General features: G+C 41.7%; 2 protein-coding genes across 5 annotated transcripts; both read right to left on the reverse strand.

Annotated features, from left to right (window-relative positions):
• On the reverse strand, positions 1-4,722 carry LOC103712570 (pentatricopeptide repeat-containing protein At4g14850-like). The gene is given in 3 exon segments (XM_008799124.4): positions 1-389; positions 391-627; positions 2,653-4,722. Coding segments are annotated over 3 exon segments (2,052 nt in total). The 5' UTR covers positions 4,242-4,722; the 3' UTR covers positions 1-163.
• Positions 4,723-4,864: 142 nt separating this feature from the next.
• LOC103712571 (E3 ubiquitin ligase PQT3-like) lies at positions 4,865-13,940 on the reverse strand. Of its 4 annotated transcripts, none has more exons than XM_039129447.1 (15): positions 12,958-13,939; positions 12,548-12,647; positions 12,244-12,325; positions 11,896-12,062; positions 11,656-11,735; positions 11,138-11,203; positions 10,876-11,032; positions 10,642-10,790; positions 10,314-10,478; positions 9,931-10,227; positions 9,449-9,553; positions 9,095-9,353; positions 8,649-8,771; positions 6,884-6,968; positions 4,865-5,545 (listed from the first exon to the last, which is right to left on the reverse strand). In XM_039129447.1, exons 1-15 carry the CDS (start codon positions 13,121-13,123, stop codon positions 5,006-5,008), a joined length of 2,541 nt encoding a protein of 846 aa, XP_038985375.1. In that variant the 5' UTR covers positions 13,124-13,939; the 3' UTR covers positions 4,865-5,005. The 4 variants fall into 4 exon arrangements, with proteins under 4 accessions (XP_038985375.1, XP_008797347.1, XP_038985376.1 ...); XM_008799125.4 differs by having other exon boundaries at positions 9,512-9,553; positions 12,958-13,938; XM_039129448.1 differs by lacking the exon at positions 12,548-12,647 and having other exon boundaries at positions 12,958-13,069.
• Between the last annotated feature and the right edge of the window lie 1,353 nt (positions 13,941-15,293).

The raw sequence follows: 15,293 nt of genomic DNA on the forward strand, positions 1-15,293 counted from the left end.
TTGACTCTTTGTAAAAAGCCTTCAAATTCTGAAATATAAATCAAAAAATGACAGCTGCTCCTTGTTCCATTAGAAGCACTCTAGGCATAACTTATTCCTCAATAAAATTGCAATGGTACAACAATGAAGATGACTAATCTACCAAATATAAGAAATTGTATCTTCACCAATAATCTCTACATGAGCATTGATGATCCTTAAAATGATGGAACCTATTGTTATCCCTCACGATAATCTCTCTTCCAACAATGCCTGAGATGAACTTGATGGCTCGGTGACAGTCTCCGCAGACCCGTAGATTCTTGGTGATTCTTATAGGAATCCCTGGTGGGATGCAAATGAGACCAAAGGCAAGAGCAAGCTTCTCACTGTGTTGAAGCACCTCGGTCTCTCTCTTCCTCTTCTAGATCATAGAGAGCATACTGTGTGTCAGGCACATAGCCAGCTGCCTGCATCTCTCTTTGTAGCTTAGCCAGCATTGCCTGGATCTCATCATTCCTCTCATGGGTTGAGTCTTTCGCTTGGAAAACATGGAGCACATTCTTCCATGTGATCCAACTGCATCCTGGACCTTTCTTGATCCCCACATCCTTCATCTCCTTCCTCACTACTGTGGCTTCTTCCCACCTGGGGATGAGGTTAAAGGCAATTCAGAAAACGAAATAAGTGTGCCAGATACTAATCATGTGCTTCAATCAAATAATAACTAAATTAATGAAAATACTTGAAGTAAAAAGAGATGCCAAATATTTATGCATAAACAGGATATAGAATGACCAAATCAGAGTGTTGAAATGTTCATGTAGTAATAAAAAGGATAGTGTTAGACTGAGACTTGAGATAGCTAATCAGCTTTGCAAGTGGAATTTTTTCTTATCATTCCAGGATCTGAAGATCTAAATGAAAATTGAATATCTTATATATGTATGAAATCAATAGGTTCTGGGCGAAAATATCTTTCAAGCTACATTAGTGACTCCATACAACCTTAACCTTCTGATTTTCCTGTTATGATAAAAAAATTGTAGTTTCTTTTGAGACAAAATGCTGTTTATGAATAGTAAGACTGATAGGATAGAAAGGAACAGACTCAAAAGGGTTTCCTCCTATAGCCTATTCATCTGCCAAGCAAGTAGTTTCCTGAACATTGCAGGAAACACTTGGGAATAGTAGACAATCAACTACATAGGTAACCCTAGCAGATGCCCCTTCAACTTTGCTCCATATGAGGAGGGTAAACCCAAGCAATAAAGTAGAAACAAAAAACTAGGAAAAGGAATTCAGAAACAATGCTCTTCATTTTAAAAAAAATGCCCATAGATTTTTTTTTTTTTGGTTGGGGCGGGGGGGATGATGCTCTTTATTTCTAATTTTCTTAAAAAAAAATTGACCATAGATTTTTCTTTTGGGAAACAAGCTCAAAAGATCACTTTTGCTATCATAATATGGAAGTCATTTCTAAATCAGTGACATCCAAATGGTCATTGCATGCCAACCAATGTTTCTGGCTATCAAAAGGCAGATGTCAAGTTTAGAACTTTCTGCACACTCCTCTCTTCAATTCTTCCAGATTTAGCAGATGCTCAATCTCAGACTTCCTTTCACAGTCCATTTAAAACATATTACACGGATAATTTTTACCCATCATTGCTCAAATAAAAAACTCTTGGCAAAGAACATTGTAATACACAGGCTTGTTTAGAGGTGATGGCACCATTGCTGAAGAAGCAAGTCCCCTCCTGTTTGGCTCATGAAAATTAAGGTGCATCTCAAAGAGTCTTATGTCAGTTCCTGATTGTGAAAACATACATGAGCCTCAACCTGAAGTAGAATAATTTAAGGCAATAAAGAGTAATGGGTCTTTAAAGTTCCATAAGTGAACTTTCTTACCATCCTCAGGCTTGAAAAACAGCCCATGTCAAAAATGATGTTTAGAAAACAATTCCACTTGCCACTTTTAAGTAAGAGATCATCAATATTAGCTATGCCTCCTCATTCACCCGACCTTAACTCCAGAGCTATTACCAAGATGCAAAATTCTTTTTAGAATACCATTTTCGAGCTCCCCTTTTCTTTTGCCTCACAAGTCCCAGTACATGACAAGATATTTATATCAAGTTCGTTTTACAAGGATTTAGTTTTTTGGTTTAAGTTGGTATTTAAAGTAAAATAGATCTATATAATAATGAAAAGAGGCTAAAACTATTAAGTTGTATCAGCACAAGTCTTTGCCTTATAATATTATTATAAAAATACTATTTTTTAAAAATAATTTATCACCAAATTATATCTATACATAAAATAAGAATTCAGTGTGATATTCTAGGAATCATCATGTGCTGTTCTAAGAATCTAGCATTATATAAGTCAATGCTACATTAAAACCAGTTAGTTTGAGCAAGCTCTGAAAAACAAGATCATTTTGTTGTAGGAAAACAGGGCAAGGGCATCCAGCTGACAAAAATGAGAAAGAGGTTCCCTAATGCATAATGTGAAGGAAGGCCTCTAACAAGATAAAGTAATCACATAACATTTCACAGGTATTGCTTATCGATTTTTCCCACCATTCAGAAGCATGTTCTGTTATCCCTAATGCAATCAATTAAACTTACAAATTCAGGGAATTAATGGTATGAAAATATCCTTTCTCACCTGCCGGCTGATGCAAACATGTTGGAGAGCAGTACATGATTGCCCGAGTCCTGAGGGTCAATCTCAAACAACTTCTCTGCTGCAATTCTCCCCAGCTCCGTCTTCCCATGCACTCTACAAGCCCCAAGAAGTGCCCCCCAAACCGAAACAGATGGCCTCACTGGCATCTCCTTTATGAACTCATATGCACGCTCTTCCATCCCTGCGCGCCCAAGCAAGTCCACCACACATGCATAGTGCTCTGTACGACGCTCAATCCCAAATCTTTCCCTCATTGTCTCAAACAACTCCAGTCCTTCCCTTGTCATCCCTCCTCTGCTACATGCAGTGATCACATTGACCAAGGTCACGTAATTTGGTGCAACCTCACCACTATTAATCATCTTATCAAACACAGCAAGTGCCATATGAGCATCTCCATAATGAGCATACCCTCCAATCATTGCATTCCATGAGACAAGGTTCCGGTCAGGCATCACCCGAAATGCTTGCTCGGCATCACTAATGCTCCCACACTTCCCATACATGTCCACAAGCGCACTACCAACAAAGATGTTCCCATCAACGCAGGATCGAATGGCAACAGCATGGACAGATCGCCCAAGGTCAAGTCCTGCGAGGCCAGCACAAGTGGTGAGGATACTGGAGACCATGAAGTCGGTTGGCTCGATACCTTCCCTCCGTGCATCCAAATACACCTTAAATGCCTCTTCTTCGGTTCCATTCTGCGCGTACACCACAAGCATCGAGCACCACGAGACATCATTCTTTGTTGGCATCCTGTCCAACACCGCCCTCGCCTCATCCACCCAATGGCACTTCCCGTAAAAATCAATGAGCCCATTTCCCACTGAGACATTCGAATCAAACCCGGATTGTATCACAAAGGCATGGAGCTGTGCCCCAAGCCACAAGTAGGAAGCTCCAGCACAGGCATTCAAGAAGGCACAGAGCGAGATCGTGTTGGGGCACTCGCCCGACAACCGGAGCTTCATAAAGGCATCGATGGCCTCATCAGGCCTGCCGTCAAGCACCGCATTGGTCATGACGGCATTCCAAGCGACAATGTTTTTATGAGGCATTTCATCGAACATCTGGCGAGCCTCGAAAGCTAGGCCGGTTTTGTAGTACATATCGAGGGCGCCGCAGGCCACGAAGACGTCATTGATGAGGCCGGACTTGAGGGAGAGGGAGTGGAGCTGGCGGCCGGCGAGAGAGTGGCGGAGAGCGGCGGCGGCCTTGAAGACGGAGGGGAAGGTGAAGTCGTTGGGGCGGACGGAGGCGCGGAGCATGGAGGTGAAGTGGAGGAGGGCGGGGAGGGGGCGGCCGTTCTGGGTGGCGCCGGAGATGAGAGCGGTCCAGGTGACGACGGAGGGGGCGGGGTCGAGGGCGAGGGTGGCGGCCGCGGCGGAGGGGAGATCGAGCTTGGAGTACATGTTGACGAGGTGGCTGGAGAGGAAGCAGGGGATGAGGGGGGAGAGGGACTTGACAATCTGGGCATGGGCGGCGCGGCCAAGGCGGGCGGAGCGGGCGGCGACTGCGAGCTCGACGGCGGCAGCGAGAGACTGGGAGTCGGGGGACGAAAGCATGGGAGGGCGGCGGCGGTGACGGGACCAGGAAGGACATGGCTTGGAGACACTGGGGGGCGGGGGGAGTGGAGGGAAAAGCGAATCTAGCGTTCTTTTGGATGCAAATGGTTAGTAGGGCTGCAACTCATGGTTGGAAGTTGGAACGAGGGATGGTGAGTTGGGTGAACCCAAATCGGATCAAATTTTTGGCTCAAATCAAACCCAATCAAAATGTGGATTAGTGGCTCAATTTGGGCCAAAGCTAAGACTTGATTTGGTGTAACTATTTTTATCTTCTACTATATATATATATAACTTTAGTAGCAACATTTCGTAGAATGTATATATTGAAGCTGGAAGCTATTAAGAAGGGGAAAATGTAACAGATTTTTTTTTTTCAAACTCAATTTTTTATTTATTTTCTATTTTTTAGGTTATCCAAACTCCTCATCTTTTAAAGAACTTAAAACAGATTTTTCATCTGAACACCCAATCTTGTTTGTCAATTTCAAACTTGTGACCTCATCCCATCCTTCAAAATAGTTCACTGGTGGCTTAAATAGCCAGTCGAAAAAACAATCTAACGCCTCTCTCTAAAACCAGAGTTTAATAGACAATCACGGCAACACACAAACAGTAGAAAAAGATCAGGTTGCAATAATTCTATAAGGAAATATTATGCCATCCAGAAAACATAAAAAACTTTTGGTGTAATTACATAAAATTCGGGCATAGCCCCCACTTTATCACAGCCCTTGCAACGTCCACCACTCTCTCTCTCTCTCTCATCGGCGCTTGCTCCCGCGTTCATGCGTCTCCCTCTCCCTGGATCCCCTCGCCGGCCGACCCTCTTCCTCCGCCTCCCTCCTCGACGACGACGGCTTCCTCTTGAAATGATACTCCTCGTCACTCGACACATGCTCGTACCTCCGGCTTCCCATCGACGACGAGCCGCCACCCTTGGACCCCTTCCACTCGACTCTATGCCCGTCCGAGCTGGACCGGTGGTGGGCCGCCGGCTCGTGCTGGTCCTTCAGCCCGTTCTTCAGCGGCACCTCCGACGACTTCCTCTTCTTGCTGGCCCCCTCGCCGCCGCCGGAGGAGGACTCCGGGAAGCTGATGCGAGAGAACACGCTGCCCTTCTGCTTCCGCTCCGGCTTAGCACTCTCGGCCTGGGGCGGCTCGTCCAGGTCCGAGGCCCTTCTCTTCCCGGTCCGGCTCGGGGAGTGGCGGCCCGAGTCGCGGGAGATCCCGCGGCGGTCTCCTTTCTCGGACCGGTCTTCTCGGTCGGACCGGTCGAGGCTCGCCGCTCGCGACGTCAGCCGCTGAAACAAAGCACGATTGCTTGTTAGAATGGATAAAGTTTCTAATCATGTTGCCCAATCATGCCGAAACTTTAAATTGCGGCGATCAAATGCCAAGAATGCCCTCGGTCCAAACATGACTAAAGGCACAAGCTTCAAATAATTAATCATTTAAAGATAAACAAATTTACACGCCTTTCCATCAAAGTATCATGCATGCACTCATAAAACCGATTAATTTAAGTTATAGATTTTCTTTCCAGCCTCTTTAAAGTGACCGTTGACTAAAGAAATTTGAAGGCGGACCGAGTCTGCGGTCGTGACACCGTAGTGTATTATTGAGTCTTTTTTTGGCCCCTATTCAACCACATGAAAGGATAGGTCCACAAAGGTCAGAAAGAAGGACCATGCAATAGATCCGACTACACCTCAAGATCAATAAGTAGACGCCTATACCCCATCATGATAGAAAGGGATGGCACCGAGTTCCCTACAGGCGAACTCTCTAACTAGTCCCACTCCAAGGGCAATAGGGTTTCCAAGGCGCTCTAAGAAGCCACATTATCTGGTGATCATCCATTTAGGTTCAATGGAAGAGCCCATAATTTCTCGATATAAAATAATCTCTCATGGGTCATCAGGTCATCATAGCACAACAACTCTTAAGTTGAAAGACAAGTCTCCTTCAGGTCAAACACATAATTGAGCCAGCTTGAAATACACACTCCCCCCCTTTCTTAGACACATACATCCCCCAAACTCGAGAGAACAAGGATTTACTTCAAAACCTCTTTCCACGAGGCGAGGTGGCAGTGCCAGGATTATCGTTACGTCAGTAGCCTGTGTCCAATTTCAGGGCCAAAATTCACGCTGCACCCTCGAAAACCTGCCTAACCATTACCGTGTTATAGCTTATTAAAGCTGCCTGAAGGCGAATCTCGAAGTCACCATCATCCTTCGAATTGCCTGCAGCTAGCTTTACCAATAAATGAGAGGGTAGCCCGGAAATCAGGAGAAACCAGTGATCTACTTCCACGCTACGCCAGGGGGGACCACCAATGGGTTCACGGCCGAAAGGTGGGCAGGCACGTGTCAAGACCCGATTGGTGACCGGGTGTCCTGCGTGATCGCGCCGAGGAGGACTCTCTCATTTAGATCTAGGACGATCAAAGGGACGAATCACACATCTTACACCATTACCAAGGCCCAGTAACAACTTTGGTTATGCAAGAAAAGGCCCCTGAAATTAGTAATGCCGCAGAAGTGCATGTTTCTGCCGATGCTTATAACTAATGCTGCTACGATGACGCCCAGAGTACAAAAATGAATAAGCAAATGAATCAACAAAAGAGAACGTACGGGCTTCGACTTCAGTGAAGAGACATCGTTCGTGCGACTTGGTTCCCTTCTCGGCTCCCTCTCCTCCCTTCTGAGCTCCCTCTCCCTGAAACCAAGCAGCAGCAACTTGAGCAACCATAAAAGGGAACAGCCAAACCCAGCAAAACTCAAGAGACTCGAAATCCAGGAATAGTTAAATGACATGGATGACCGGATACAAAGAAAGCTAAGCAAGCTCATCCTCTTCATGACTGTCCACTTGGAAAGACTATTATGTCATCAAAAGCAATAGCGACATCCAGAATCACATTGAAAACAGCAGCAACAAACTTGTTATCCACACCATCAAGCTAAGAAGATAGTCGTTGACAAAAACAAAAAAAAAAAGGTCCAAAATAACGATCTGTAAGGCATCGCTTTTATTAATAAACCCAATGGATTGCTGAATAAATGACTGGAAGAACAAAGGGGTTCCTCAGCATATACAGATACAGGTACTAGCCAAAAGTAAAAAATATCTCATACGTTGCCACTCCAGTGGAACATTTTGAAGCTGCTGACAATGCAAATAGAGTCACAAGGCGGAAAATTTGTTCATCAAACAACGAGCTTTCACTGAAAGAAAGCATAGATGAGTGTGGCAAGGGATAGCAAGGACACAAGAAAATTTATGGTAAAACACGGAAACCTAGTAAGGAAACAGCGCACAATGCAAAAAGGCTTGAACATAACACAACTGGAATGTAAAGAAAAGAGGAACAAAACTGAAATGCTGTAACGTGCAGCACCGCACGGGATATTAAAAAACAGGGCGCCCGAAATGTGAAGAAATCAATAGCAAGGGTTGAAACAGCAAAACCAAACATATGAAATACAGCTAGTTATTCATGTATAAAATTCAGGGCATTCGAAAATAGGTTACACTGACAGATTCTAGTTTAAGACTTAAATAAATAAAGGAGATCAGAGGAAAAATATGAAAAAGGACACAATATGGAACAGGTCTTGCTACAAGTATATGAGAGATCTCAAATATAATGAACAGAATTTTGCTACTCCACTTCAACTAAATTAAAGGAACAAAGGGATATTAAGAGAAGACAGAAGAAACATGCGAAACGCTGGCACATGCACCGAAAAACAGAAAGCAGGATTTAGATAAGCTAGTAATTAGCTGCTGATATACTAAAAGAGCTGGAATAAACTTTTACTTCATTGCGTATTGTCATTTTATTTTTAGTTGTGTTTCTGCTGTCCATATTATAAGCAATTCACCCACTAATTATCTCCACCTATGCACATGTGCCTTGGTCAACAATTTTATCTTATCTGATTAGTCAATTATCCTACTAGTTTCTAATATATTTTTGCATGTAACATGCCATCACAACTACTCTGAGAAACTTAAAATCGAGAAAAAAGGATCAAGGAGGGAATATATCATTTTTATACAACGTTATGGCTGGAAAAAGAATGTATATTAGCCTTCACATACCACCTTCATTAAAATTCTTATCTTGAATACAACTTCCACCACAAACAACAAGCCTTAAACATGTCAACTTCACAGCATATTTTTGAGCAAACCAGGAAAATACTAATCACCATTCTGGGACCTGGAAGCTAATACCTCTCTGGCTTTGTAAACCAGTTCTCTTATGCATGTACTCATGTATGTGAACAAACAGTAACCAATGCTTTAGTTTGACTTCACAAAAGCATTACTCCAACAAATCCAGAAAATGCCCAAAAAAAAGTAGAACTAAATAGTAACCATTTCAATTACCTTTCATGGAGTCGGTCCAGTCCACGCTTCCGTCTTAGTTCAGCCTTCTTAGCCTCGAATTCTTCCCTCGTCAAATATCCAGGCCCCTGGTTCATACCTCCGATACCGAACTCAGACATATCCCTGTAAGATGTACAATTTTTGTTAATTTATGCAGCCATATGCTGTAACTGAATTATGCATATAAAATTATCAAGAAAACAAACTAAAAGAAAGAGAAAAATTGCCAGAATAACAAGAATAAGCTTGTAACCATGTACATAACCTATTTATTCCAGTTGTTTCAAAACATTATAATATATATCCTACATAAATGAACGAAAGAAACAACTAATGGATAAAAAAAAGCTGGTTAAAGTTTCAGATTTTATGAGAGGATAACAGTTTCAGATTTAAAAACTTGGGTGTCTTCTAACTCTAGGAGGACTTATAACAACCAAGCATACCTTGGAACTGCTGGCATCATATAACCTTGCGCAGCAAATGGATCCTGTGGAAGAATTCCCCCACCAAAAGGAACATCAAAGGGGCCAGGTGTATAACCCATGTATTGCATGGGACCCGTGAATGATGCCATGTATCCATCAACTCCCAATGGCATTCCACCACCAGCCCAGTATGGGTTGTAGCCTGACGGAGCCAAAGGCACCCCAACAAAGTTTTCAGCTCCAAAATCTTGATAAGGCCTCCATTGCATGTCAGAAGCTGCAGATGGGAAACGGAAGCAGCAAACAGGAAATAAGTTAGATTGATTTTTCATTTGTATACCACATAAAGCAACTAATGATTTTACACTGCACTGTGCAAGGCACAGATTGGTAACACTGATCCACATAGAACAAAACATAAGGTAATGCACAAACCATTGCCAGCCAGGCGTGTCTTTTTCTTCTTCTTCTTCTTTCCTGGTACAAGGAGGAAGAAATTAGCAATCTTAAGAGAACAGAATAGACCAATATGAAAGGTTATCATAAAACCAGAGATCCACCATAGCCATTTCCCTTACATATTTATTGCCCCAGACTACTGCATACAATTCAAGTTCCTTTTTCCAACACCAAATAAAAAAACCTCTCACTTTAGAATACGACTATCCTTGGATAGAAAGATTCCACCTTAATATCAATCTAAAACATGCTATGCAACTCAGAAGGAACCTTTACAATAGTTGCACCTTCTCACCTTGTGCAATGCATGTCTTTAGACAGAATATTGCAGACAATATTTTTTTTTCTAAAAACAAAGGAAAAAACATATTACATCGCAAGTGCAGATCACCCACCTTGGTCTCCAGCAAGCAACTTTTCCTGTGTTTCTTCAGGAACTGGAGAACTTTCTGGCAATGTTACTTTTGCATTTTCTGATTCTGGGATTGCTTCAGATTTATTGACGTTCACAGTGACCTTCTTGTCCGAAGAATTAGTCTCACCATGGGCACCCTTTACATTGCTTGCTGCCTCCCCTTCCTTCACATTTGGAGAAGGTTCTGTTGGAGGAACTTGCTTAGGTTCACCTTTGGATGCAGCAGAAAGAGTAGGAGATGGAATTTTGGGTTGTACTTCGCGAGCTGACTCCATATCTGAAAGGCCAGAAGATAAAGGTTATTTCCATCAAGAAGATATAAATAATTATATATCAAGAACCATGAGAAGTACTCATTCAAACCTTGTATATGAACAAGGCTTCCAGCATTGTCAGTACTACTAGTTGCTGACTCCAATATGCGACTAATAGTTTCTCTAAGCGTTTTATTGGGAAGAAGGTCATCTGCTAGTATATCCGTAGCACCACAGACACACATTGACTTGCTAATAATATAATCTCTTATGCCTGGTGGAAGCAAATGAGAGAATGATTGCTGGTCAAACAAGTACGAAAGTAGCAATTGGTAATTGCTCAACGGGAAAATATTAAAACTTCAGGATATGACTTTTATGTAAGCCAAATAATATAACAGATGGAAATCAAGTCCAGAGCATCGAGACACACTTACATTTGTCACAAAAACTCCTAAAACAGCATTTGCCAGTTAAAACAGCATCTTTCATTACTTCTTTACAAAGTGGGCAGTGCAATTCTGGTGGCAGATCACTGACAGGACGGGTGGTAGGTAACCCTTCAATTTCCTTCTCAAATGCAGCTCTATGTAGCAAAAGTTGTTCGTCATCTGTCATATCTATGACAACACCGTAATAACACAAAATAATGCATGAAGTCATCAACTTACTCATTTGGCTTAAGAACAGCAACAGAACCACCAGGTAGTGCATAGGAGCCATCAGGAGTTGTCACTAACATTGATCTTGGAATTCCGGTTGGGGGTTTCATCCTTTTAATGTCATAGTTTGGATCACCATTTGTGGGGCAATGCTGGATAAAATGGCCTGGAAAGAAATTTCTCTTAAGGTACATAAATTGGTGATCCCCAATGATGAAAAAACAATTAATTACAATGACAGGGACCTCATATGTCACCATATTATAAATACCTGGTACTTTGCATCTATGACAAACATAGCCTGCTGGAGGCGTCTTGCGCTCCAGTCCACCTCGGCCTTCATTTAGTGACAAAAATGAAAATGTCAGAATCCAGAACAATGGGAAGATAAAATAAAGTATACATGCAGCATGCATCATCTACTAACTCATTTACTCTTGCAACAAAAGTCCATAGAAAAATGGATAACAAATGTTTTAACTCTAAAATGTGATACATCAGAAAAGAAACATCCCAATAAACAGACAAGGGACGAATGCATTTGCGAGTCCCTAGTATCACAAATATATGTAGGAAAACAGAAAGAACATATGCTACTTTTAGAGGCACATAAATATAACAAACACAAAATTAACCAAACTCTAGTTCAACCTAAAAAGTTAATTTTATTGTGAGGATCTGCACGTAAGTCAAAGAATCAAAGAAGGAAAATGACACAAGAATGAAGAACAGTATCAATACACGAAAAGAGACAAGCATGATGAGCACTACAGGTGTTTAAAGGATTACCAAAACCACGACCAGCAATCATTCTCCCACCCACTCCCCTACCAAAGCCTCTTCCAGCACCATAACCTTCTTGCGTTTGACTGCAAAGGGTTTGACCCAGTGAAAAACACTGTTATGAATGGTTCCTCATTGGTAAACCAAATGTGGCTGCCATTGCTACTTCATTCTCTTGTACTTTTCTAAGCTTTTTAACTCCAAAATATATGTAAGAAATGTCAAATTTTCAACTAAATGTCTCACCGATTCCAGTCAAGGGCAGGTGTGTCGATTAGAGCCTTAATCTTGCTATCCTCGTCAACCTTATTTGCAGGAGAAACATCTACTACTGGATGGGTTGACAGAGCAGGAAGTGCTTCAGGAATAGCATACAGATCATTACCAAATTCATCCCATTCAGATTCTTCAGGCTGTGAAATTAGATTGAATGTAAAATTAATATCCTTACCATCAATCAAAGATGAGAACAGTCAGGAAAATCCACTCATTACCCATTCAAGAACTAAGATAATGGTGGTCGACACCAGTTCAGAATTTAAAAAAAAAAAAAAATTAAGCATAGGGAATCGTATCCAGAAATTTAAGTCTTACATATTTCATGGTAGATGAATCACCAAGCAAAGTGCTACTTGCTGGTGGAAGATCTTCTACCTTGTCCTCTACAACTTTCATCCTGCAGATAGAATGCAAACTTTCAATCAAAGGATCCGGTCAGGAATTCAACATTGTCTTAAAGTTGCCTTATGAAATTTAATCCCAACAAAGTTTAAAAATATATTTCAGTAAAACTACATCCTTCTCACACAAACAAATCTAAATTCATTGGCTAAGGCATAAAGCAAATGTACATAGAAGAGCTAATCAAATGATCAGGATTCAGAGTGCAAAATAGTACTCGTCTCGTTCTGTAACAATAGGCTTCCGGGGCCGTCCTGGGACGCGACGAATCAATACTGATGTATTTTTGGGTATCATGGCACCTTCATCTACATATTCTGAAAGCGAAAATGGAAGAACACAAAGTCTATAAAAATCCAGAGTGAGATTAGCGCAGCCCGCATAACTCCCAGCAAACTAACTCAACAGACACATTATCAATCAAATACCAGGCACAATCTCACAAACTCAGTTACCCCTTATCTCTTAAATATTCAAGCACAATTATCTAAAAATATTCCAAATCCATCCTTTTTTTAATATTTTTAGTCTAATAACTGATAATGCTGAACGTGTTGAACTATAATCCTATAAGTAAACTGCATGAACAAATCAATCAAGAGAACCTAGTCTAGAAGAAGAACCAACCTTCATTAGTCTGCGCGTTGGAGACCATAAGGTCGAAATCGGTACCCCTTCCCAAATGCTTCGATTCAAAAATTCGTTCTTTCAAATTGGCAACGGATATGAATTGACCCTCAATTGGAACAGAGTCATAATCTTTGGCACTTTTAAACTTATAATACACAGCCATTATTTTTCCTTTCCGGTTTTCTTCGGATCTAATTGCAAACCAGATCAACCAAAAACACAGAACTTGCTGGAAATTAAACAACGAGCAGCAAACTGAATTTTAAGGCCGAAATTAAAAACAGGCCTGATATTAAGCTAGAACAACAGAAATCATAGACACGTGTACAAGCAGTATATCTCCTTTCCAATCCTTGACGAAGATCACGCTCTATTCCCCGATCAAGAAACGATCTGTCTGGAAGAGAAAAGAGGAAGAAACCCGAGATGAGTTCGCCGCCAATCGCTTCACGTCCCAATAGAATAGAACAGCGATCCAACCAGCAAAAGGCCCCGATCCGCAGCGGAATCACCGAGATCGACGATCACCGCCACCGCTACAAGAAGAGAAGATCTTCCGCAACAAAAACCCCCCTTCGGTTTAAGGGTTTCAGCCGGAGGAGGCGATATCGGACACCGCGCTCAACAGATCGCCAACGCCGTTACGGAATCGCCCGAGGCTGCGGCGAATCCAAGAATCTCCCGAACAAGCACTTCGATCGGAAATTCGAGGAGAGAACGAAGAAACGGTGGCTTCTCCGATGAAAAATCCCCAACTCGACCAGCGAGGAAGCCTTGGATCGATCAATCGGGGAAGGATCCGGAGAGAACTCGAGGCGATGGATGGATTCGAGGGGGATCGAAGGAAGTTAGGGTTAGGGTTTCCCCTTTCCTTTCGAGAGATATCTCCAGCGCTCACAGAAAGAGGGAGAAGGAGACGCCCGGTTTCCTTAACGCGGAGGACAAAAAAGGCAACTTCCAACGAGGAGTCGAGGGTGGTGCGGGGTGCGGTATTTATAGACAGACCGCTCCAGTTAAAACCTCACCGCCTTCACCTCGTTGGTTAAAGCGGGCCGGACGGCAACGGCGGAGATGTGGGGCCCATGGAAAACGGATGATGGGTGGGCTTCCGTGTCCCTTCCATCTGGTCTGGCTTTCTAGATCACAGATCCCACTATTAGGAGGATACCGTCTAAATTAAGAGAAAGGGAAGAGGAATTGGATCGTCACTTTGTTTTGCAATCTATTATTTTCTATTGCATTGTGAGTATTTGTACTCATGCGTAGGGTGGAAAAAATTGACCTGCTCCAATAAATTTGATCCATCCTGATCTTATTTGGGTTGGGTTTGGATCAAAGATTTTTTAGTTAGGGTTTGACGTGGGTCAAATTCTCTAACCGAAGTTTAAATAGATCGAGTATGGATCAAAGTTTTGATTTGACTTGGGTTATGATGTTAGATTTTATCTAGATTGAAAAAATTTAGATTGGGTTAAGTCGTGATGTTGGATAATTTTTTTTTAAGTGAATAGTGTTTCTCTATTGATATTAGTTATTTAAATCTTTTTGAAAATTAGTCAGTAAAAATTGTAAATATTGAATTTGATAAGTTAGTATAGGTTTACCAAAAAATCACTCTTACAAAATTGATTAGATTGAGGTCAAACAAATGACCCAAAATAACCTGTGAATGGATATGGATCAAGAGAAATCTTGACCTGATACAAGGTCGAGTATAGGTCAGAGTTTGTATGTCGTTGTCCTTACTTGACTCGACCTAATCAATTAACTCTCATGTAGGTAAGGAAATTGCATTACATTATAAAGTCAATGATTGTTATCTGCAACACCAAGTTTAGCTGAAAATTGTAAACATCAAGGTCATGTACATGGGCATGACAATATTGCATGATTATGAATTGGAAGAATACTAGTTTCATACAACTTGAATGTATTACATGAGTAAAGCACGAAGATAGACTTACCATAATGACTTGCTGCATGCATTAGATATTCTCCGTACGCAATATAATTGCTCTTTTGGTGCTTTTTAAGATCCTACACATATTTAGTTAGGTGAAAATTGCATGTAACATAAAATTTAACACGCTCTCCACCCCCTCCTCCTGTGTGCAACATTCTCAACATGCTTTGCTCCAGTATAATAAAAACTACAATGATAATATGCCGCCTCCACCTTCTTAGTCTCAATATTTTATAAGTTCAACCTCCGAGATTGATCTATAAATTGATCGATTTGGATTTTAAGATGAACTACAATTTTACTCTAAATAGGTGACTACAATGCACATTCATTCACCAAGAGTGCCGCATGCACTGCATGTGCTAGCAAC

The sequence above is a fragment of the Phoenix dactylifera genome, chromosome 8 (assembly GCF_009389715.1).
Source record: "Phoenix dactylifera cultivar Barhee BC4 chromosome 8, palm_55x_up_171113_PBpolish2nd_filt_p, whole genome shotgun sequence".
Taxonomy (NCBI): Eukaryota; Viridiplantae; Streptophyta; class Magnoliopsida; order Arecales; family Arecaceae; genus Phoenix; species Phoenix dactylifera.